Raw genomic sequence first — 22,345 nt, forward strand, 5'->3', positions numbered from 1 at the left:
GTGTACAAGTCTTAAACTCATCACATAATCATACATTGCTATACTCACCTGCAATAAAAGCTGTTGTCCGGCTTTTGAACGCGAGTCAAATGTCGGAGAAAAGCTATTTTTTCGATAAATGCATAATGATCTTTGTCATTGTGGACTTGCGAATAATGCTTATATAATCAATATTATTGGGATTTACTATAGCAGTCTGGCGCCACTTCCTACCTACCTCCAATTAAAAATGAATTGTCGTATGTGAGAAGACGAAAGTGGCGAGCTTGCTGTGCCATGGGCAAAAGCGTCTTTGCCGGAGTTGTAATGTGACGTGCAAGCTGCGGGCGTCGATTCAAAATGGGCAAAGTGCCCTTTTCATGCTGTCCACCACTGCCCTCTGGATAAAGCGTCGATGTCGATAGGACGTACGACACTCCTTTTGGTTTCCGTATTCGCATTTCTTAAGTTATTGTCCTTTTCATGGGAGAGCGCTCATAAATCACATGGTTCGTCATTACTCGTAAAACGCACTGAATTAGCCTCGTCACTATCCGAAAGAGAGGTATGACAAAAGCGAGAGTCAGTCGTGCATTCGTAGCAGCACGTCCTCAATAGCTTTTTTTTCGTATGATAGTGCGATAATGTATATCAGTATGACGATCAGTGTGCCTATGTCATGCAGCATTGCTCTGACGCCGTCCCGGGATTGATCAACTATATCCAAATCTATTTCTGTGCATCTCCAATTGGAAGGTCTTTTCTCTTTGTCATTTTTGTAAGTATAGTCGACATATTTTGCCGTGGTGTATCAACATGGAGTTAACGGATTGCCAATGGGGAGTAGTGCGCATGGTTGTTATTCCTATTTGGCTTTGTCGGGATTGCCGCATCCGATTTTTTCTGTAAGTTTTATGCGCCAAGGAATTGATAGATTGTTAAATATCAATTCAGGTCCGAACTTACAGACGATTGCCACTGCCTTGCATCTTTCCGAAAGCTTAGTAAGAATTAGCCTATATAAAAAAATCTCGACAATGAACTGACATCCGCCGCTCATGTAGACTGGCGTGACCTTTCTTGCGTTAGGCAACGGGTCGCCCGACTTGTTTTCAACCTTTAGGTAAAAAAAAAAAAAAAAAAAAAAAGAGTAATTGGTTGCATGTGTCTCATGACTCCCTTTCTTCTTATAGTGCCATGCAATCCAATATGGGTTCGTTAGCCCTAGGCGAGTTGATCGGTGCCGCAGCGTTTATTGTCAGTGTGGTTGCAGGGTGAGTTGAGGGATTGGGGTTTATTCGGCCACGGTTCCGAGGAAAATTGCCATCTCAACGCAATTAATTACCTAGATGCATGTGTGCGAACAAACCATTCAGGGCGAAAAAATTTGGCTTTCTGCGCGATGTTTCTTTTTTCACTTTGGCGATCGTGCTAGTGATGATCATTGTGGCCGATGGCTTGATCCATTTATATGAATCCATCCTATTGATCGTCTTTTATCTCGTATACGTATCGACCGTAGTTGCTGGCAATTACTACATGAAGCGTCGATCGGCTTATCAAAACCTCGTTCAGCGTGCACGGTTGGAATATGAAGAAACAGGAAACGACATCGATGATCTTATCTTGCGAGGTCACGCGTTTGAAGGTAGCAGTTAGCTCAAGTCTTGCTTCGATCAGATTTCACTCATCGATGATCTCTAGAACCGGTACTTCAAGAGGATGAAATGGAATTATATGACGAAGGATTCGAGGTAGAAGGATACCAAAGCGATTATCGACAGCATCGAAATCCGTTGCATCCAAAGCTACGCATCCGCACGTCGCTGTTTTCAGCTATAGAAGTAAGACAGGATTGGGCATTGTACCTATGCGAGAGATATTGATTAGGAAGGAACTTAGTTCCAAGATGTTGTTCACTCATTGCAAAATGCTATCCCTGGATATCATCACATACGTAACATTCGACGACGACGGGAGAGTATGTTGCGAGGAGCACGACGAGCCTCTAATACCGTGCCTCTGACACAGCGGCAGCCAGCCGAAACGTCAAACGCCGATGACCCGGATGCCGTCTCTCCTGACAGCCCTGGATTATCTCCAACGCCGACCAATGAGCTGCAGAACGAATTGACCCCGAGGCAAAGGTTTTACCAAGACGTTCGTCGTCACCTATTCCCCTCTCTTTGGAATTTCCGACGGAAACCGCTCTTTAGCAAGATCAGCTCGCTGATTTCCGCCCCCGTACTGTTCCTTTTAGTGATTACTCTACCTGTCGTTAAGGAAGATGCTTTGGAAAGTAAAAACGGCATTCAGCTCGATGATGATGCGCTCGCTATGCTTGAGGACCCCGTAGAAGAGGAAACCGGCGCCATGGCGTTTGGCGATGCCGATGAAGAACTGCCTTCTTGGTGCCGATGGCTCACTGCCACTCACCTTTTGTGTTCACCCATCTTTGTGGCGGTTGTCCTATCGATGACAGGGATCGCGCGTCCCGTCATTATCCTACCTATTGTAGTGGCGGTGAGTGGTTTGACATCGGCGGCTTTTCTGTTCACTACGTCCGATCATATGCGACCTCGACTCTATTGGATGATGTGCTTTGTCGGTTTCGTTATTGCAGTCGTATGGATTTACGTTATCGCCAATGAAGTCGTCGGCGTATTACAGGTGATTGGCATGGCCATAGGCGTGAGTGATGCAATTTTAGGTCTCACGGTTTTCGCCATGGTAAGCTTGCCCCGAAACTCATTGCCCATATTTCTTTTAACTGACAGTTTCCACTGCGATGACACGATAGGGAAACAGCCTGGGCGATTTCGTCGCCAATGTGACCATGGCGAAGCTGGGCTTTCCGCTCATGGCAATGAGTGCTTGCTTTGGTGGACCCATGTTGAGTAAGGAAAATCATTTGCGAAATCTGTGGTATCAAACAAGTTAACTGACCCACAATTAACTGTTTTACAGATATTATGCTCGGTGTAGGCCTTGGGGCTACATATGTTACACTACAGCGCGAAGAACCTTATGCCATTGAAGTTTCGTCTACCATCCTTGTTTCGGCCATCGGCCTGCTCATTGTGCTTGTATCTTCCCTTATCTTGGTGCCGCTGAACGGTTTCCGAATGTCTCGAAAGTTCGGTTACGCCTGGATTGGCATTTATTTGATCTGTACAGTCATTAACCTATACCTTGAAATCAGTCATTGATTTGACTTGAAAGCAAACCCTCTGCTTTGATACAAAATAAATTGTTATGTATAGCATAAGTGTATCATTAAAGCGCGGAACGAAATCGGCTCATTTCCCATTTACCAATGCGTATAGGATCAGCAAGAGGTCCTCCGGAAAACGAACGTTTTATTTTGATATTAATTGGCTTTCTTTTCGCTGATGTTCAGCTGATCAATATGTTGCTGTTGTTCTGATTGTTTCGCGTCTTCAGCGGGAGGAGGGTCAATGACAGCCGTTAGCATATACGCCGCGGCGGCTTGTGAAATGCCGTAGCCAATGACGCCAACAAAGGGTATGCGAACAAGGATATAAGCGATGGCCGAAAATCCAAACAGCACATCCTTCCGTCCACTGAACCATCTCAGCTTTTCTTTATGACTCATCCCCATCCGAGCAAAGTAAGGTTCGAGCAACTCGCGCATCAAAGTACGCATGCCAATTAAAGCACGTACCAAAGTCTTGGTCGCCCCTTGTGGTAAAAAGAGAAAACAGATACCGACCACCACCGCTTGGGTGTTGCCAAGGGACCGATAAGTAGCATAGGCAGCTAAATACCAAAATATGAGGGATTAGTCACAGTCATGCATTTACGCTTTTGTGCACGAATTACCAGCCGCGGGGAAAACGTAGGGGCCGACAATGGGCATAAAGGACAGGGCATAAATCACCAAGCCAAGGCGTAAATTCTTCCACATGCGTTTCATGTAACCCTTCATTTGCGGCCAAATTTCTTTGCGGTAATTGCGCTTCTGGAAAGCCGGCGCATACGGGGCTCGGTCTGGATGCTGGGAATCAATATATCTGAGTGACTCCATAAACAGGTCATCGAGCGGTTTCGGATAGACATAGCGCATGAGCATTAATCCCACCAAAGGCACCATAACGATGACATCCCGAATGTTTTGTCTTGTTGTTGTGATGAGTTCGGCCATGTGAATCTCATCTTTCGAAGAAGTCAGCCAAATCGCTATTTGCGCGATGAAGAGCACTATGCCGACAAGAACGTTGCTGACAAGATATATAATGAACGACAACGCAGACAAGTACAGAACAATACGCAAGTATTTATGAGTACGAAGATTAGGATTCTGTAGCACCAAGCGAATGCCATGCATAGCATAATCTACACCATCTTGGAGCCCTTTGATGGTCCAGCGCGCCATGAGGAAGCGAAATAAAGAATAATCGAGAAAGCGTATGGACACCGAACTTGACTTTTTTTTTCTTTTCAACCCATGTGACTTTTTGTTCATGCACACCACCCACTTGACGCCTCTCCCCACCCCCAACGCATTTACACGGCAAATCAATGACCGTTAACACACGAGTTTCAACGGTGACTTTGGTGATAATCATTCAAATCGTTCCTTTTTATTACTCGTTCTTCTTTTTTTCCCATTCTTCCGGAGTATATGATTTCTGCGACGAACGACGACAAACCCTTTAGTTGGCTGGATAAAGAAACGGAAAAGCAGAGAAATCATTTACCTGCGAAAATGCGTGTACTTTGCTGATTTCTTCCTTCAGTTTATCATTGACAAGTTTATGACGAGCGAGCAATCTCTTTTCCCGGAATAAGGGCGATACGATGACAACCTCGTACATCTGTCCACAACCGGACGACAGGTCAACAATGTCCTAAACACCATTTCTCAAATCAACGACTATCCTGAAAGGCTGACCGTGTAAATACATACCACATGTTCAGCTTCCAAACGTTCTACAATAGCTGCCTTCAAGGACTCAGCAGTAACACCCGAATGATCCGACATGGTGATGAATAATATGCGAAGCAAGAACAAGGACAATCAAATGAACCTGTCTGCCAACTTTACGTGTGACGACTGTTTCACGGGAGGCGTCGTGATTTTCTGACTTCAAAATGTTTTGACTGTTGCAATGCAAAAAAAAAAAATTTTGGGAATTAAATGGGCTTCCACAGCAGAAAAAAAATCGAATCGAGCTCCAATGGGTCAATCCTACGTGTAAGTCAGCCAATGACATGCAGTTAGGACCTTATTGTGTATATCCTTCTAATTGATTACCCTCATGAAAAGTTATGAAAAGAACGATGTTGACCCTCGCTACAGTAACAAAGCATTCTTACAGCAAGTATTCAACCTTTTGTGGGGGTTTCGATTTTTTTCACTGTTCTGTTTCTGCAGCAACGAAAGAGCATGATAGTTTGTCATGACGAATTCGGAGACAGTTCGGCACGGGTTTCCGTTCAGCCTCCTGTTTTCTGCCACTGTGGTTGAACAATGACTGCTAATAAGGCGCAGCAGATCGAAAAATCTAAAATTCGGCACGAAAAGGGGCCATAAAGTTTCAATTGCCCCAGTGAGTTTCAGTGTCTATTCACGACAAGCATGGAAATGCAAGTAGGGTCATTCCATGATAAAATGATTTGTCCAGATCACTTGATTGCGTAGCCAAGAAAGAATCTAATCAACAAAGACTAGGTTAAAAAAAAAGGTGAGAAAAAAAGGAACCATTGCTTTGACTGGGAAACTTTATCCAATCAAGCAAGAACGGTTAATTTTTAAACCGTGACACCAGGTGGTTCATTCATTCATGCTGCTATTCAATTGAATTCCCCTTTTTTTTGGTTCTTGGTTTCTAACCACGTCTATGCATAAACTCAAGAACACATTTCTACGCTCGCATCTCTCAAAAGAGGTCGAAGAACGCAGGTCGCATCAGTTTGCAAAACGACTTTCCGCCAATAAACATAATCTCGAAACGAACAATCCGTCACCCCGTGGCCCTCCTGCCATCAGTCTGGATGAACTGTCTGATGTTGAACGCCCCATATATCATTCTTGGTGGAAAGACTTGGATCCCTTTTCACTCGGCACGATTGACAATGAAGCTGCATTCAAGTTTCTAACAGGCTGTGGTCTTCCTGACCATAAAATGGAACAGGTGCACCTCTTCTTTCATTTATCTCGTACGAGATTTCCTGGCACTTAATTCACACTCATTTTTATGTTTTCCCACAGATACTCGCTTACTTTGAAGGTATCACCGATGGTCTTACCGAGTTGCGTTTCTACGCCATTCTACGTTTGATTGCCCATGCCCAGAATGGCCGATCTGTCAACCCTGATCTGGTATACTTGGGAGGTAAAACTTTATTTTTCTTATTCGAGTGGGAAGCAGCTGATACAGCTGTAGTAACTAGGAAAAGCGGACCAAAGGCTGATATGTTTTTTTTTTTTTGTTATAAAGCACCTATTCCACGATTTCAGACAAAAGCTATCGATGCACTGATCAAATCGGATAATCAGAGCAAGCCAAGTCCTGCTTCTCTTCAAAGTAACACAATGGCCTCAAACACATGGAACAAGGATACACAGAACCACGCTGTGTCTCCTCAGTGGTGGGCTGAACCGTCAAAAACGTCGGACGATCCATCCTCATGTTTCAAACAACCACAGCAGCAGCCGTCTTCACAATCCATATTCCTTCCATCCAACCAACCGATGTCTCCACCCATGATGTCGCCTCCTTATTCCAATCCGCCTATGCAACAGGCAACTTTAATACCGCAACCAACACCGAATCTCCAATATCAGGCGTCTTGGTTACAAGACATGCCACAAATTTTTAATGTCCCGTTTAATGAACCCATAAATATACCAACCTCCAATGAACCATTCCAGTCAGCGAAAAATGTCCAGAAGCAACTGTATACGCACTCACGTTCTCGATCCGTTCCTTTCTCTATATCTCCCGCCGTGAATCCGAGTCCTTCCGATGATTCACCTGCACCATCCATCCCCGTGCGACCACGACGTCCAACGTTAATATCTTCGCGCGCATCCATGGATGCCGATGCTATTCAACGACTCACAACTGCCATTGATACCTCGGGCATTGATACCGGTCAATCACTACTTCTTACCCAGCGCTTCGTTCCAAAACCGACCAACAATCCGTTTGAAAACGATGCTTCTGATACCGAGGACTATACCTCACCATTTGAGGACCATGCCGCCTGTTTTCCGGCCAAGGTGGAACCCAACAAACGACCCAATTCAATGAATATGTTACCACCACCGGTTCCTGATAAAGCGACGAAACCCGCCTTTCCCAAATACGCACGTAACGCTTCACCACACCATCCATTTATGCTGAAGCGAAGCCAGAGTCATCACTGTCCCCAACAGTCCGCTGAAGAAGACAGTTACTCACATTTGACCGAAGGTGCAAAGTTATTTCGTAACAAATCATTGGGAGGGAACTATTATGGATTGATGAATTTGTAATTTTGTCGTGTGATGTACCTTTCTTCATTACTCACGAAGATGTGTTGACGGTGCATTTTGCTCAGAGAAAAGGCTGAATCTGTAAAACTATGTACTTTATATGTTGTTTCCTCGCCTTTCATCTTTGCTTTTTGTTCATGCATCCATTTTCTTGTTTGTTTCCGAAATATCAACACAAGTTTTGACAACCGAAAAAAACAACAAACCAATGAATATGCCCTTATTCTGATTTCCCTCTAATTCGGTGCGCCTATTTCTGTGACTAGTTTGGTGATGAGGATAAGAAAAACTTAGAAAACTAGACACTTCCGCTCTTATTTAATGTATCAGCGGCATCTCAAACAACTTTGTATTCCGATGCTCCGCTCTATTTTACAATCCAAAAAAGGTAATAAAATGCTATTTTTACTCGATTATCAAGATGGCAAATTTTTTGGCGAGTTGGAGCGTTCGCATGGCGAAATGGATAACGCGTCTGCTTCCGGAGCTGAAGATTGTGGGTTCGAGTCCCACTGCGAACGTGTGCTTTTACCTTTTTTGGAATTTTTTTACGATTTTTATCCAATCAGAACAGCCCATTTCCTCTGGGATCGAAAAGTGTGTAACGCAAAAGGCAACCGATAGCTACGGTTGCTTGCTGCTATTCTTCTTTCCAATGCAGCCGCCCTAATGCCTAACAATATAGCTAGTTTGAGAGAAATGAAGCATGAAGGAAATAGAAAAAAATGAGTAGAGAAACTACAAAGTAAAGAAAATCTTTTTCTTTTATTAAGCCTGAGTAAACCCATTTTGTTGCAGTCTATTGCTCGTCCCTGGGATATACGGGAAAATAGTTCGATTGAAAAAAGAAAAAAGGGAACCACTCGGGAAAACAAAGTAAATAATCCGCAATAAACTTGGGTAGGTAGGGAAAATACAATTTACGAACAAAAGAAGGAAGAAAAAGATCAAATGTTTAGGATTAAAAGAGAAAGTACATGAGATGATGTTTATTTTTCCAGAGGTGCAATGCATCTGTTTTCTTCATTTACCATGCAAGAAAAATCGATTCGAGCCATTGATGTCACCAATTCTAAGCAAGAAATATATACGATAAACAAGGAAGTTGAGAAGAGCATTCGGATCACATCTAGGACGACATAATCCATACTTCTATTTCTCTTTCGTCTTTTTGGTACCTGATCAATTTTACAGCGCAAGATTCGTTCTTCTCGATATTTAATTCCCTATCATTGTCAAGCGACTTCAGTGATCAGACGAAGAAGTGAAGCTATAATACTCCTTGTTACCGTTTGAACTATTTATGACATTACCTGTGGCAATGCTTCAGATGCTGTTTTATAACATACTGTATGATCAGAAGCGCAATATGAAAAATCATTATAATGATCATTCGTGGCATTTGCAACAATTCCTTTGCTCAATCATCCCATCTCTCCTTGCTTTCTCTTTCACTTCGCTTTTAGATTCCATTTAATCCGACTCTGCGCCAGTATCGCAAGAGAATGATTATTGGTTTTGCTATGGTCTGGGCACTGTGACTAATGAAGGGAAACCTTCATGCCATACTACGTTTCAAATTTGATATGAAGGCAGATCGGTCATCACTCGTCTGGAGTTTTTTTTTTCTTTCTTTCGTAAAAATCAGTTTACGCACTCTTTAACCTTTTCCTCACTGTTGTAGTCTACGTGCTATAGCTGAGATTTTTTTCTCAAGTCAAACAAGGTGCTTCTATAGTAAAAGTCATAGTGCTTCACCGGATCGCCCAATACGACTGAACGGTTTCCACCAATGCACTCAAAATAAATCTGGTTTGTGCTGCTTATAAATAATTCTAGAGCAAACTATCTTTCCCTGTTCCCAAAAATAATGTTAGGATCCAACCAGTACTGTTCAGCCCATTTTCGTGCTGTACGAACTTGAACAGCAGGAACCGCGCTCTGATACTCCTCAAACAGCAGCTTGAAGATCCTCACTTTGATCTGATTGAAATAGCGTGTATAATTTCGCTTCGCTTCATTGAAACTTTGATGACAGGGGCTTCACATCCTTCTCTACCTGCATTGCCATTATATTTTTTCTTCGCCAGAAGCGTATGAAATCTCAGTGTTCTCTATGTAAAAACTGCTCAAAAAGCGCATCATACGAGAGTGTTTCACGAATACCTCTTCTGCTCTTAGATTACCCGGTAATTACGGAATAAGGTTAGCATAGCGGCAAAAGTATAAAACCGAGATCTACCTGACATAATGTAAGCAGGCACCATGTCTTATCGGTTGGCCACACATTATCAACGCTATTTACCAATAATTACAACAACATTAAGGCATGGTTTCGCAGACAGCAATACTGTGTAGCTAACCAAACTTGGGATTCATTCACATTACTTTTATTAGGAAATGATCGCATCGCATTATCGTATCACTCAGTTTACAAACTCAGTTATGCTTTGGAACACAATGCCGCGCCGTTACTAACCCGACGCCATCCTTTTGAGAAGTCATTTTGTCCTACCGGCGGCTGAAGATCAATTACACCTTAATTCGACCTGGGATCTTCCTCAAACAAACTGTCCGAGGATGGGGATCGCCGATAAGCATAAGAGATTAGTTGGGTGGGATTGCAGCGCTATTCTGTTCCCTATACTTATCATAGGTCATATTGGTTAATGCGATAGTCCTTTGGCGGCAATGAAAGCCGTTGAACCTCGTTTAATTACTGAGCCAAGTATGCGCCCCTGAATTTTGAACAAGACAAATGTCATGCGTTTCATTCCGGGAAAAAGATCGCCTTTGGTTTTTTCGTTCGATCTAGGTAGGGTAAAAGATCCCAAAAAATAATTTCATGGCAATTATGAAGGTTTATGGTTCGGACTCGAATGTGCTGGGTTTCAGTGGTGCAGAGACCACCAGACAGGAAAAAAATTAACCTTGTCACACATCGTTGTCTTGGACCGAACACCAGCTCAGGGACCAGCTATTAGAAAGGGATGTGCCAAATAGTATACGTCCTGTTTAAGAAAAACCATAATGGATGGATTGGATCGCAGATAGCTTTGTAAATTAAGTACTGGTTTCTATTTCTTATTACATCTTTTAGAGATTTAACGTCAACAGCTTTTGCCAGCCAAGAGCGGCAAAGAACTCGATTGGAAATACAGGCATTTACGGTAATGTTATCCAAGCATAATTTTTGTTATTTGTGGCAATAACTGAAAGACATTTCAGGCCCGATATTTCCTTTTCTGTATTAGTGATTGCCATCGGGAACACGGTCGATCTGTCATCCTTTGCCATGATATAAAAGGAGCGCATTGCAGTTGCAAATTCCATCATCAACAACCAACCAAACACCCCTTCCTTTCCTTTCCCTTCTCTTTCATTTCAATTTCCTGTCATGAAACTGTCTAGCACCAAATTCATTGGAGTAGCTGGTTCTATTCTCCTTGCCCTTTCCGGAGCCCAAGCTGCCTTCCCTGATGGTCACAACGTAGTCTCTTACTGGGGTCAGGTATGACTTGACTTGGTTCCATGAAACTGTTACTATCGGCTTCTGAATCATAATTTCTTTTGGTAGAATTCTGCTGGTGGCGGCAGTACGCAAGACCAGTTGGCATCCTACTGTGATGATTCATCCGACGTTCTGATCATGTCCTTTTTGACCGATTACAACGTCGGCTCTCTTCCTTCGCTGAATCTTGCCAATGCCTGTGTCGGAACGAACTTCCCTGGTACCAATCTGCTCAAGTGCGATAAAGTTGGTGAAGGTATGCGAAAAATCATTTCTCAGTTTGGCGAGACAAACACTAACAACACAATCACGTATCACAGATATCAAAAAATGCCAGAAGAAGGGCAAGAAGGTCCTTTTGTCGCTTGGAGGTGCCTCTGGCGCTTACGGTTTCAAGTCCGATGCCGAAGGCAAGACCTTTGCAAAGACGTTGTGGGACATCTTTGGTGGAGGTGACAGCGATACGCGTCCTTTCGGTGACGCTGTTGTCGATGGTTTCGATCTCGATATTGAAGGCGGCGGTGGCACTGGTTACGTCGCTTTGATCAAGGAGCTTCGCAGCTTATTTGCCAAAGATTCTTCCAAGGATTACTATATTACTGCGGCCCCTCAATGTCCCTTCCCCGATGCAATGCTCGGTACGGTGATTGATGAAGCAGGCGTCGATGCTGTCAATGTTCAATTCTACAACAACTACTGCTCAACTGCCAGTTCCAGCTTTAACTTTGACACCTGGGATAACTGGGCAAAGACCAAGTCTCCCAATAAGGACGTCAAGGTGTTCATTGGTATTCCCGGTTCGTCCAGCGCTGCTGGTAGCGGTTATGTCGCCTTTGAGCAACTCAAGGACATTGTCAAGTCGGTTGCCTCGACTTATTCCAGCTATGGCGGCGTCAGTATTTGGGGTAAGCATCCAAGCGAAAAATAGCATTCTATGAATACCATTAATTGACTTATCCGCTTTTAGACGCTTCTCAATCCTACGGCAATACCGAAGTTTCACCCAACTACGCTGCGGCCGTTGCCAAACTCGTCAAAGAAGGATCTTCAAGCTCTGGATCGGATGAAGACAGTGGCAGCAATGACAATGACAATGACAGCAGTGACAATGACAGCAACGATGACGACTCTACCTCAAGCTCGTCCAGCAAGCCAACCCCCACTACGGATTCTCCCCATAATGCTGTGGTCACATCAAAGAGCCTCACTGCTACATCCACCAAGGCATCCCAATCTTCTCAGCCGACATCTTCTGCTGGCGATGATAAAGACGATAGCAACGATGGCAGCGACAGCAACGACAACGACAACGCCAACGCCAACGCCAACGACAGTGACAGTGACAACGACAACAGCGATCCCTCTTGCGTCAAGGACGGTGATTCCTGCTCCAACGAAGGACAGTACGTCTGTACTGGCAAGCAATTTGCTGTGTGCAACCATGGTGAATGGATGGTTCAATCATGCCGCTCTGGTCAGGTCTGCTTCAGTACCACGGACAAGACTTCCATTTATTGCGCTCCTGGAACCGGAGCTTCCGATACCTGCTCGGCCAAATCTCCCAAGAAAGCTGGCTTGACTACGCTGGCCAAGCCCGAGGGTGCTGTGGCTCGTCCTTTCAAGTCTTCCCGCGTTACTTCCGGTCTTTCGGTTACCAAGTCGGACGAAAAGAGTTTCGAAGCTTTGATCAACGCTCGCAAGATGGACATCAAGCCTTTCAAGGGTAGCGTAATGGTTCAGTTCACCGCTCCTCCCAATATCAAGGTCACCCATGCTGAGAACGGCAAGGTCAAGCAAAACGGTCAGAACGTCAAGATTCAGCTCAAGAACCCCAAGAAGAAGAGCATGTCCCTCGTTTTCTCCATCAAGGGTTCCGTTCATGATGGCGTATTCACTGCTCCCGATGCTAAGAGCATGAAGTTTGGTGCTTAGATTTTTTTTCTTCTTCTTCCGTCTGGCACGGCTCAATAAAAACAATTATTGTGGAGAAAAGCTTCTTCACATCTTTCATTTATCCTTTACTTCGTGATGTCTCTTCATTTATTGTCAAACTCGCAATTGCGGTCTACTAGATTCTGAATACCTCGATTACACTAATAAAATTTCAAAGCACAATCAAGCACAACAAAGGGAATGGTACAAATATAAAGAGACAGCCATCCTATAGGTGGTATGCGATTTCCTAAACAGAAGCTATGTTTATAGGTGCGTTCATAATATATAAGAATAATGGCATGGAATAAAAAAAGGGGAATCATGTACAGAGTTGGGTCGTTATCTAGGAAGCGCATGTATGACTACGATATTCATATGATTGCACCTCCGGTGTCCATGTGAAATGATGAATGAAAAAATTTTACAGGAAGCATGCTATTACAACACTTGAGTAGGCTGTCGCGGCATGGATGTTTGCGATGAGACATTTAAATGAGCGGATGAGGAAGAATGATGGTTAGTTATCATAGGAGAAGCATGAATCGACGCTGAGAAAATATCAGAATTAGCTTTTTAAATGTTAACTTGTTTGAAGAAGCAAAGTACCTCCATTGGTATGCAGTTGTTGTTGTTGATTTGCTGCCATGGCGAATTGAACAGCATTTCTGTGTTGACTGGTTGCACCACTTACCACTGCTGCCATATTCGCCACAATCATGTCGTTTGTCATAGCAACCGCTGCTTGTTGCGGCGTTAATTTCAGTCGGCTGTTCTGTCGTTTTAAAGGTAGAGGAGACAGCTGAGGAGATTGGGGTTGAGATCCATTGGTACGAATGCCCGATATTCGTTGCTGGGTGTTGACCCTTTGATTAGCGGCGTGAATAGTGCTGCTCATCATACTCAAAGGGGTCAAAAATGGAATGGTAACAAGACTTCGGAGTTCAACTTCAGAGAGAAGTTGCACACGATGGCGCAGAAACCTGAATAAAATGGGTCACCAATCAGTTTCAATTCTTTTTCCCTGGTCTTTCCTTCCTTTCTTCATACCACTTACCGATTTTGCATTTCATCGACGGAGCAATCATTAGATTCTTCATCGCTGGATATATCGGAATCGAATTGATAGCGATCAGATAATTTGTGACCAGGAGATCGAGGTTTGGAATTCACACGATCAATGAAGATACGCCCGCATCGTCCCAGCCGTTTGCGGTAGTGCGATCGGGTTCCCTCTGACAGCTTTTTGTAAAACCGTGAAGGCAGCGACGGAGAAAATGGTTGATAAGGTGACTGCAAAAATTTAACAAGCAAAAGATTCAACGACAGGCATAGTAAGTTCAATGCATGCTTTTTGGAACTCATTGGATGCCATGACTTACATCGGTAATATCCTCGTAAGGAGCGTCCAATTCCCTTTTGCGAGCAAGATCAGAGTCAATGACAAGCTGCAGCTGTGATTTTTTCTGGAAATCTTCTCGCTTCAGTCGATGAAGCGGTATTTTGATAGTAGTACTACCAGCAACATTCCGTGAGTACGTTGACGACGCAGTAGGTGATAAAAAAAAGCAAACATGAACTTACCCCGATGAACCAGAATCCAACATGACTCTGCGCTTTTTCTTGGGAACAAATAAAAGATCGTCCTCTTCTTTGATCCCAAGAGCACGTTGATATTCGCGGAATTTACATTTTTTGTCAAACACGGTATGTTCAAGCACCAAATCCTCTTTTCGAATCTTTTCTCGTCGCAAAACCATTTCCAACAAATTACGTGCCATTTCCATTTCCGTGCGCAGTTTCCGCAGTCGTTCAAGTGATTGTTGATCTGTACGTCTGGTTTTACGAACGGGTCGTGCTTCCCGCCGACGGAAGCAAACGTATGGATCAATTTCGTTCCTTATGATATCTTCAAATCGAAGACGAGGAATGACGGGTTTTCCCTCTCGCCTTTGCCGTCTTTGTTTCCAATGAGCATAGACCGGCTCAGTATCCGACCGTTTACGAAGTAAAGAATATTCTAACGCATAGGATACCAATTCTTGGTAGGGAGGAATTTGGGATAGATCCTAGCATGATTTCATAAATTAGGAAACAGGGTTTAAGCTGGCTACAGTATCCAGCGTATCATCGATATGGACTTACAAGGTCAAGGTGAGGGTAATGTTTATCTGCTATAGATTCAAACTGCCACATGATCTGTTCAAAGTCGTCCTCAGAAAGCGAGGTATGCAGCCGACTGTTCAATTGTTTCAAAAATGCTTCGTCGTCTTCGTCCATCACATAAGGACAACCGCATGTATCTTCAACGACAGACGAAAAACGGACAAATGTGGAAGGCTCTTTGAATATTCTCTTATAGAGTACATGGTACTTGCTATCATCGATTGTGTGAGAGGCGTCGGGAGTGGGAATATAAGTCTCCACTTTGGCACCTGTGGTTACCGCCGCCTGAGCCGCCGAGATGGCCGCCTGAAGGTCATGCTGAAATTCATCAGGCGGGGACGTCGGACAAAGAAAAATTAGTCATTGCCCCCAAAATTGTATAACTGGTATTGTAAAAACGGGATGATTGGCCCTCTGAAGAACGATATGGATACTATACCTCCTCCTCCTCTTCTTTCTCAACACCTGTCTCTATCTGAGGGACGGACCGCTGCATATTTGCGGGATCCATAAGACCTGAGAGCTGAGACTCTCTGTATATGGGAAGTGGATGCTTTGGAGAAAGCTTTTTCACACGAAATCTTGAGGCCATGGAGTTGGTCATGTTGGACTAGAATCTTAAACTTCAGACAAGTTGATATAGGGAGACCGTAAGCAGAATCAAGCTGAGTGAAATCAGCAATAGAATAATATGGTCTGTTGAGCTTTTCACAAACGAGGACCAAACCTATTGGTGTGATTTTGGGGCAGAGTTTCTTGAGCAGCTCCTGATGACGTACGACCAAATTTCTTTTCGGCATTCCTGACTGGTTCAGTGTTTTCCTTGCTGAGCGGTCATGACTGATGACCCCTTGAAAAAAACAAAAAGAGAAATCTCACAACCTTCATTGGTATCCCACCATCCTCATTTACTAGTTAGCATGTATAACCATCATTAAGTGGTAGAAAATTACAACTTTAATAAGGACAGTGTCATCCATTTCAGAAATAAAAAAAAAGGAGATATTTCCAATTTGATTTCGTGCACATTGCAACGAAAAAAGAAAATCAGCTATTATTCCATTTTTCATTTTAGACAATAACGTCAAGGGTGTATATACAATATAAAGATTGAAAGAGAAAATTATTCTTCATCAGAACCTTCTTCACCGGATGATGATTTGGCTTCAGAATCATATTCTTCCGCTACTTCACTACCGCTATCATCTGGTGCAAAGTCCTCATCGGCTATAAAAACAAGCAAAGGGTTTAATCAGAGACAAGAAATTTTAGAGTTGAACCATACTGTTAGACACTTACGACTTTCATCCTCCTCATCGGAAGCTGCTTCAGTACGTCGTTTCTTGCGACTGCTATCGTATTCTTCATCTTCCTCGTCTTCCAAATCATCCAAGTCTGTGTAGGTAACGATAGTCTCCTCGGCGGCCTCACTCTTGACTTTAACCCCCTTGGACTTGAGGAAATCTTCCAAGTTTGCATATTCTTCTCGATTGATACTGGAGAACTGGACATCGTTGCCGGCACGCATATGGAACTTCATATCAAAGGTACGGGAGCTGCCTCCCGATGTACTACCAACACGGGAGAAAGTGACGACACCGATCTCGTTGAAAGGAATGAAAGTGGGTGGTTTAGGGATGAACAAGAAGCTCTTTTCAAGAGGATATAGATAACCTTCGTTGGCTTTCATAGAGCATTTCAGGGCATGAGCACCGTGATGACTAGGCAATGACAAGACGGGTAAGTGGATGAATTCCCCTATAGTGAACAATTTCTTTGATCCATACCTTCTGTAAGCACCAGGGACCGTCACCTTTCTTCCTGTTAAGGCTCGGAAAACAGAGCTAACCACTTCATACGTCGGTGCATCATAATGCTTTTGCAGCTTGTTTTCGTATTTCTCGCCCAGTGTAGCTCTGATAGAATGATTGTGAGTAAATGATGGTTTTTTACGCCTCGTTTGCAAAAAGTAGCTACTCACTCATCCAGATTTAATTCAACGTCGATTTCGTCTTCACGTACAAACTGGAACACAAGGAAGGGATACTTGGTTTGACCTTGACGCAGTGGTGGATCCAACCCAATCTATAGAAAACACCCATGATCAATCCGCTTTGCCTACACATTTTTCGGAGGCGGTTCCAGATTGACTACGTACGACAAGCAAAACATGCACTTCGTCGGGTTTCAATAATAAGAAAAGTTTGATGATATTAGAGTACAGAATCTTGTAATCGTAAGTTTTGCCGCGAAGACGGAGGAAATCTTGATACATATCGATGTTGTAACGACCACTAAAAAAACACATCAATATAAGCCACACTACAATCCACTGAGCAGCTTTTAGATCCCTAAGCGACTTACCGAGGGGTCAAACAAAGAACTTCCTGGAATTGGACAATGTTCTCGGTGGTCATTTGGCTCAATTCGAGCTTCGATTTCACCGTTTCGTAAAAGACGATGTCTGCGTTAACTTCTTCTTCTTCTTCTGGTTCCTCTTCGTCAGACTTGGTGTCGGATTCCTTGGCGACTGTACCAGGAATGTAGAAACTGACGTCCATGAGTTCATCGACGTCTTTGGGATTAACCCCTTCTGGCGGAGGCTGGCCAGGATCGACAAAGTTGATCGACACTTCGTTTTTACCGGCTTTGTTGGCACCAATAGCTTGTGCTAAAGGCAACTCAAACATGGGCCGATTGGTGACATTGAAGATGAGATTGGAACCTATCGATAGCAGGTGAATGAGCTGAGATCCGTCTTAAAGCAGCTGCAAGGTTCCATCAAACACACACCCTGAAAATCGGTTCTACCCCAGTTCCACCCTTTGACACTGAGTTCCTTGGCTTCCAGCTGTAAACTGTAGAACTGCTTAACGGCCTTGCTCAAGTCCTCGAAAAACTTTTGGGAGAGGTCAAAGAAAGGATGAGTACTCTGATTGAAAAGCTAACATATTATTTGATACAAGAAGCGTACCTCGGATTCAAAACCATCAAACTTCATGATGGTATTGTCCTTGAGCACGATGCGCAGTCCATAACCTCTTGCTACTCGGATCCAGGAGAGCTTCTTCAGATCGTCCGCGGCAACTACCACTTGAGATTTATCACTAGCTTTCCAACCGATAGCGGTGGGTGTCAATCGAAATCTTCCTTTATCGGAATGGACTCCATAATGGATTCCATTGAAATCCACGTTTTTTCTGTCAGCCATGAAGAAAAAAATCGGAAAAGCAAAAGTAACGCGTCCTCACCAAAAAAAAAAAAAAATCGCTTTTTTTTGGGCACGGCGTTTTCCCGTGCGTCAGCTCGGCAAACTCCGCGCCATTGGTCAACAGCAGAAATCAACTTTTTTCGTTCAATTAATCCCAACGGTAAAAAATGATGCAACTTATCTCACAGAGACTTACTTTAATAAACGGCCTGTCAATTACCCTATACATAAAAAGGTCCTGAATTTATAGCTTCTCAAATGATTCCTAAAGTTTTATTTTCCAAGATCTGAGGCAGACTAACGCTTGACATGTTGATATCACTTGATTTCATTTCATGGCACTTGCTTTCTTTACTGTCATGGCTAAGCTTTATAGCATAAACGCATGAGGTAGCTCTTTGTCTTTAGACATAATCTTTAGTGAAGAAGCATGCATATACATTGTAGTAGGCGCGAGTTTGTGCAATTGCTTTTGCTGTGAACAACCATTATTGCGCATGAACGAGCAAGAATATAGGATTCGCTCCTTTGATTTCGATACAGCAATCAAGATAAGTTGATGCACTATACATTTGGCATAGTTTTTAAAGCGTCCATTTGTTATGCCGCAGAGAGTCTGATTGCGCATCCGTATTACAGACCTCATATTTTGGCTATTTGGCATATCTAGAACATTTAGTGCTTGTATAATAACGTAAAAGCTACTAAATTATAATTGTAGCAAGGCCAAATCTTATAATTGTATAAGTGCATATACAAAATCCGTTAAGTGCATTACCTCATTCCGATGCAAAGCGCTAAAGTACCCTGCTGCACGATTGGTTCCTGCAGTGCATGTTGTATAACACCAAGCCACTATAGAATGCTGAAGATAGAATAACTTTGGTGCAGTAGTTTGAATGTAAGATGGAATGTTAACAGTTAAAGTAGTGACATGACAACAGTTGAAAGACAAGTGACAATTGAATCTCGTGTTCAAACAATGGATAAATATGCAGAAATGGTTGGACAGAATACTGTATTTGTTGGATTTTTGTGGGAAAAGCTTATTCGTAAAAGTACTGTATTGGTCACGGAAGAACACGAAACTGGGCTTGCCATACACAAAGTCAAAGATTTATTTGCTTTGTTTAGAAGTATCGTTTCTTTGAACTCGTCATCTGATAAACACGAACTCAACTGTGTTTACAATGGTTTATAAGGTGACGTGAAAAAAAGAAAAACAATGGAAGCATCCCAGACGAATGGATGGAATGCGGATGAGGTGATATTTTTTCGGGTGCATTCCCGGATTTTCTGTTGGTTCACTTTTAACATGCAATGTAGTTTTTTGTCGCTTTTTCTTACGAGAAGCAAGAGGAATATTTTACGAAACGTTAGAAACATCAGCAGTAAAGGTTTTTTTGCTCCACGCGAACATGGATAAAAAAAAGAAGTCGCACCAAGCATCGAGAAAAGGAAACAGCAAGATATCATATGATGTCTGTGTTTCTTTAAAAAAAAAGTGCCTAGTAGAGAGAGTGAACAACTCATTTTAACTGCGCAGGTGATACAATCCACAAAGTGCAAACGCCTCTTTTTCTTGTTACTAGGTTGCACTAGATGACACTATAAAAGGGAGATTGATTTTCTAGCTTTCTTTGTTCTCTTTTTATTTTAGTGTTCTACATAAGTTTTTATATCTCTTTCTGATTTAAAACCGAAAACGATGTCTGATTTCTTTCATGAAGTGAATGCCATGTGCTCATATCAGTGCAGTATCTTTGATGGTGACATCGTACTTGATTCTGCCGTGGAAAGTATGTCGGCAGCTTGCATAGCTGGATGGCTTCAGCGCAACCCTACCGCCAAAGCATCGTTGACTCTGGATGGCGAAACTATCGATCTACCTGTATACACCTTACGAAGAAGAAATGCCGTCGTGGCTGACTTACCTGACGCTCCACCTCTTATTGTTGCATAAAAAAAAGGAACCCACTACTCATAGAATGGCATGCCGTCTTTCATCGTGTACATTTTTTTCCCCTTGCAAGGCATACCGTATAATTTATTTCTGAAAGCTTCATTTCAAGCTTTGTAAAAATTCTCGATCTATACATATCTCCATTTTCATCTTCCTTTTTTTTCCCTTTCATTTTTAGCTTATCTCCTACCATTTGTACCTGTGTATTTCTATCTTATTTTCCATTCAAAGTAAAAGCGCAGAAAGAAAAGGCATACATTGTGTGTTCGTTTGTCGAGTTATTCATTTTTTTCTGGAGGCTTGGAAAATGAGCACTGATGCGAGTGAACGTGTTTTTTGTTCTCCACTTTTATTGTACCGCATTCGGCAAGGATCACCCGACCAAGCTTTGTATTCCCTTTAGATCGCTGATGCCAAAAGATTTTTTTTTGTGGAACACAAGGATACAGCGATTCTAGCCTTTGATGGGACCGCTTGACGAAAAAAGCCACTATTGAAAAACTAGTTTGTATACAAAATTTGAACGCACTGGCTCGTCCTCAAGATAACACATTGTTACAGAAAAAATCACTCAAGTCGCATGAAAAGCATAGGAGAAGCATAGGAGAAGCAGCCCTTAGACATGAATTTTTTCTTTGTTCCTTCTCATATTTCTTCGTGAAGAGTTGCTTTGCGCTTCAGATAGCGGTGCAAGAGATATGATGACCGGTGGTAGACCAATTAGCTGCCATACTGTATGCATTTTCCGATTGGTTCAACGAGTGTTTGATAATCTAGAATTTGCATTTATTTGAATCTGCTCGGATGGTCTTTCCGTGATTACCTCGGTTCAGTCGGTTCAGCCGGTTCATTCGGTATCTGAGCAAAGCTCGTTCGGAATCTGACTTCCGCTCATGAAGAACAAAGCCTCGGTGATGTTCCCTCTTTAAAATAGCTTCGCCGTGAGCGATTCTTTAAATGACTCAATTGTTCCACTTGGATAGTTAATGAAACCCCGTTTCACATCAAGGCACTTGTAAACATGCATTATCAAAGCAAGCTGAATAGTTTGTTTGTGCAAGTTGAAACGTGCATCGTGCATGATATCAGACACAGCACATCGACGGCAGATGTTCTAGCCATGGAGTATATTCGAACCATTTCGTAGCATTGAGTTGACATGTTCAACAATGGATCGAACACGCTGATACATCTCATGCTTAGATTTCATTGATTTTTCGCAGCCATCGATCCCCGATGGGGCGTTGTATGACAGGCTTAGCGTGACTCTTGAAATCTTTGGAAAGGATAGAAATCGAGAATTTCTCTGGGTGAAGGGAAAATTACGGTTGCTCTGGCAGCAAGCTGAGGACAGTAAATGGAGAGCATCACGGCTCACCGTCCATTAGCTTGCTTACACGATACTCTATGCAAGACCTTATAGATGTATCCAAATTGCTCAGAACATAGATTGATCAAGCATGCTTCTGTCTGCTCATGGTAGATCCAAGCATTCCGTTGTATCATGTTAAACACTGTGTATTCGAAAGTTTCGGGATAACGCGATAAAGATGGTACAAACACTTTTTTGCAATGCATCGTATTGTTGTTCACAGTGTTTCCCACCTAGTAAGCACTGTGAATAGCAAGTAGATGCTAGATCAAGACATGCTCATACGTGAGGGTTGCTTTGCAACCCAAACTACCGTCAGCGACAAGAAAATTCGTGGCGGTGAGGATTCACGTACACATTCAATTATTTCATATAGTACATACTGGCAGAGGGGCGTACCTGTTCTGTCGGGTCTATTCACTATGGGCACTAAATGAAATACTTTTTCTTTACACTATTTTGTCTTGGCCATCAATAACGGATAAATGGCTTGTGTGTGATGGATACACTGTCATGGTTGGTATGACCTTGAAAAATGACATGAGGCCGGGCTGTAAGGGGCAACCGACTGCATGCTAAACGATTGAATTTCACTCTTGCCTTGTCAATGTAATTTTTGGGTTATCGCCACTCGGCGAAAGTAAAGGGATTGGCTGATGAAGTAACGGCAGTGTAATAGTTTAAATGCGCGTGGAACGGCATTTTTT

General features: G+C 43.0%; 9 protein-coding genes and 1 non-coding gene across 10 annotated transcripts; 6 read left to right on the forward strand and 4 right to left on the reverse strand.

The window, feature by feature from the left end:
- Positions 1 to 394: 394 nt before the first annotated feature.
- On the forward strand, positions 395 to 3,188 carry BYT42DRAFT_488086 (Sodium/calcium exchanger protein-domain-containing protein; the record flags this gene model as incomplete). Its single annotated transcript, XM_051563851.1, has 11 exons — positions 395 to 544; positions 617 to 757; positions 827 to 884; positions 934 to 983; positions 1,044 to 1,102; positions 1,173 to 1,253; positions 1,329 to 1,633; positions 1,699 to 1,823; positions 1,882 to 2,709; positions 2,780 to 2,876; positions 2,947 to 3,188. The coding sequence occupies 11 exons, from the start codon at positions 395 to 397 to the stop codon at positions 3,186 to 3,188; spliced, it is 2,136 nt and encodes a 711-aa protein (XP_051428272.1).
- A 161-nt stretch (positions 3,189 to 3,349) lies between these two features.
- Positions 3,350 to 4,375, reverse strand: BYT42DRAFT_591371 (uncharacterized protein; the record flags this gene model as incomplete). Its single annotated transcript, XM_051570535.1, has 2 exons — positions 3,350 to 3,759; positions 3,823 to 4,375. The coding sequence occupies 2 exons, from the start codon at positions 4,373 to 4,375 to the stop codon at positions 3,350 to 3,352; spliced, it is 963 nt and encodes a 320-aa protein (XP_051428273.1).
- Positions 4,376 to 4,510: 135 nt separating this feature from the next.
- Positions 4,511 to 5,113, reverse strand: BYT42DRAFT_552096 (bola protein). The gene is made up of 3 exons (XM_051566341.1): positions 4,910 to 5,113; positions 4,701 to 4,850; positions 4,511 to 4,631 (listed from the first exon to the last, which is right to left on the reverse strand). Exons 1-3 carry the CDS (start codon positions 4,982 to 4,984, stop codon positions 4,587 to 4,589), a joined length of 270 nt encoding a protein of 89 aa, XP_051428274.1. The 5' UTR covers positions 4,985 to 5,113; the 3' UTR covers positions 4,511 to 4,586.
- A 590-nt stretch (positions 5,114 to 5,703) lies between these two features.
- Positions 5,704 to 7,817, forward strand: BYT42DRAFT_552098 (uncharacterized protein). The gene is made up of 3 exons (XM_051566342.1): positions 5,704 to 6,137; positions 6,215 to 6,338; positions 6,444 to 7,817. Exons 1-3 carry the CDS (start codon positions 5,844 to 5,846, stop codon positions 7,481 to 7,483), a joined length of 1,458 nt encoding a protein of 485 aa, XP_051428275.1. The 5' UTR covers positions 5,704 to 5,843; the 3' UTR covers positions 7,484 to 7,817.
- A 114-nt stretch (positions 7,818 to 7,931) lies between these two features.
- BYT42DRAFT_t3 lies at positions 7,932 to 8,004 on the forward strand. Its single transcript has one exon. It is a non-coding gene; the product is annotated as a tRNA-Arg (tRNA).
- On the forward strand, positions 7,942 to 8,198 carry BYT42DRAFT_552100 (uncharacterized protein). Its single transcript, XM_051566343.1, has one exon. It carries the CDS (start codon positions 7,946 to 7,948, stop codon positions 8,105 to 8,107), a length of 162 nt encoding a protein of 53 aa, XP_051428276.1. The 5' UTR covers positions 7,942 to 7,945; the 3' UTR covers positions 8,108 to 8,198.
- A 2,513-nt stretch (positions 8,199 to 10,711) lies between these two features.
- On the forward strand, positions 10,712 to 13,014 carry BYT42DRAFT_601337 (glycoside hydrolase superfamily). The gene is made up of 4 exons (XM_051571027.1): positions 10,712 to 10,994; positions 11,061 to 11,250; positions 11,315 to 11,899; positions 11,962 to 13,014. Exons 1-4 carry the CDS (start codon positions 10,881 to 10,883, stop codon positions 12,924 to 12,926), a joined length of 1,854 nt encoding a protein of 617 aa, XP_051428277.1. The 5' UTR covers positions 10,712 to 10,880; the 3' UTR covers positions 12,927 to 13,014.
- Positions 13,015 to 13,019: 5 nt separating this feature from the next.
- On the reverse strand, positions 13,020 to 16,030 carry BYT42DRAFT_552116 (enhancer of polycomb-like-domain-containing protein). The gene is made up of 6 exons (XM_051566344.1): positions 15,532 to 16,030; positions 15,072 to 15,410; positions 14,511 to 14,995; positions 14,309 to 14,441; positions 13,984 to 14,219; positions 13,020 to 13,909 (listed from the first exon to the last, which is right to left on the reverse strand). Exons 1-6 carry the CDS (start codon positions 15,694 to 15,696, stop codon positions 13,510 to 13,512), a joined length of 1,758 nt encoding a protein of 585 aa, XP_051428278.1. The 5' UTR covers positions 15,697 to 16,030; the 3' UTR covers positions 13,020 to 13,509.
- A 1-nt stretch (position 16,031) lies between these two features.
- Positions 16,032 to 18,328, reverse strand: BYT42DRAFT_552134 (uncharacterized protein). The gene is made up of 7 exons (XM_051566345.1): positions 18,067 to 18,328; positions 17,886 to 17,991; positions 17,457 to 17,817; positions 17,251 to 17,386; positions 17,074 to 17,177; positions 16,880 to 17,008; positions 16,032 to 16,813 (listed from the first exon to the last, which is right to left on the reverse strand). Exons 1-7 carry the CDS (start codon positions 18,301 to 18,303, stop codon positions 16,345 to 16,347), a joined length of 1,542 nt encoding a protein of 513 aa, XP_051428279.1. The 5' UTR covers positions 18,304 to 18,328; the 3' UTR covers positions 16,032 to 16,344.
- A 1,767-nt stretch (positions 18,329 to 20,095) lies between these two features.
- BYT42DRAFT_483452 (uncharacterized protein) lies at positions 20,096 to 20,248 on the forward strand (the record flags this gene model as incomplete). The annotated part of the gene is made up of 1 exon (XM_051563718.1): positions 20,096 to 20,248. A coding segment is annotated over one exon (153 nt), but the record flags the coding sequence as incomplete, so codon positions are not given.
- Positions 20,249 to 22,345: the final 2,097 nt, after the last annotated feature.

Source organism: Radiomyces spectabilis (assembly GCF_025331425.1).
Source record: "Radiomyces spectabilis strain NRRL 2753 chromosome Unknown BYT42scaffold_1, whole genome shotgun sequence".
Taxonomy (NCBI): domain Eukaryota; kingdom Fungi; phylum Mucoromycota; class Mucoromycetes; order Mucorales; family Radiomycetaceae; genus Radiomyces; species Radiomyces spectabilis.

Bases quoted from the DNA above. Each gene is read 5' to 3' on its own strand.
- BYT42DRAFT_552134 (XM_051566345.1), bottom strand. From the start codon at position 18,303: ATGGCTGACAGAAAAAACGTGGATTTCAATGGAATCCATTATGGAGTC. The intron at 17,992-18,066 runs GTACGCTTCTTG...CTCTCCCAAAAG, and splicing joins TTGATGGTTTTGAATCCGAG to TTTTTCGAGGACTTGAGCAA. The intron at 17,178-17,250 runs GTACGTAGTCAA...TGTTTTCTATAG, and splicing joins AAGTGCATGTTTTGCTTGTC to ATTGGGTTGGATCCACCACT.
- BYT42DRAFT_552116 (XM_051566344.1), bottom strand. From the start codon at position 15,696: ATGACCAACTCCATGGCCTCAAGATTTCGTGTGAAAAAGCTTTCTCCA. The intron at 14,220-14,308 runs GTAAGTCATGGC...AAATTTTTGCAG, and splicing joins CTTACGAGGATATTACCGAT to TCACCTTATCAACCATTTTC. The intron at 13,910-13,983 runs GTAAGTGGTATG...CATTTTATTCAG, and splicing joins GTCGATGAAATGCAAAATCG to GTTTCTGCGCCATCGTGTGC.
- BYT42DRAFT_552100 (XM_051566343.1), top strand. From the start codon at position 7,946: ATGGATAACGCGTCTGCTTCCGGAGCTGAAGATTGTGGGTTCGAGTCC.
- BYT42DRAFT_601337 (XM_051571027.1), top strand. From the start codon at position 10,881: ATGAAACTGTCTAGCACCAAATTCATTGGAGTAGCTGGTTCTATTCTC. The intron at 11,251-11,314 runs GTATGCGAAAAA...CACGTATCACAG, and splicing joins GTGCGATAAAGTTGGTGAAG to ATATCAAAAAATGCCAGAAG. The intron at 11,900-11,961 runs GTAAGCATCCAA...ATCCGCTTTTAG, and splicing joins TGGCGGCGTCAGTATTTGGG to ACGCTTCTCAATCCTACGGC.
- BYT42DRAFT_552096 (XM_051566341.1), bottom strand. From the start codon at position 4,984: ATGTCGGATCATTCGGGTGTTACTGCTGAGTCCTTGAAGGCAGCTATT. The intron at 4,851-4,909 runs GTATGTATTTAC...AATGGTGTTTAG, and splicing joins GTTTGGAAGCTGAACATGTG to GACATTGTTGACCTGTCGTC. The intron at 4,632-4,700 runs GTAAATGATTTC...CGTTCGTCGCAG, and splicing joins AAGTACACGCATTTTCGCAG to AAATCATATACTCCGGAAGA.
- BYT42DRAFT_552098 (XM_051566342.1), top strand. From the start codon at position 5,844: ATGCATAAACTCAAGAACACATTTCTACGCTCGCATCTCTCAAAAGAG. The intron at 6,138-6,214 runs GTGCACCTCTTC...GTTTTCCCACAG, and splicing joins CTGACCATAAAATGGAACAG to ATACTCGCTTACTTTGAAGG. The intron at 6,339-6,443 runs GTAAAACTTTAT...TTTGTTATAAAG, and splicing joins TGATCTGGTATACTTGGGAG to CACCTATTCCACGATTTCAG.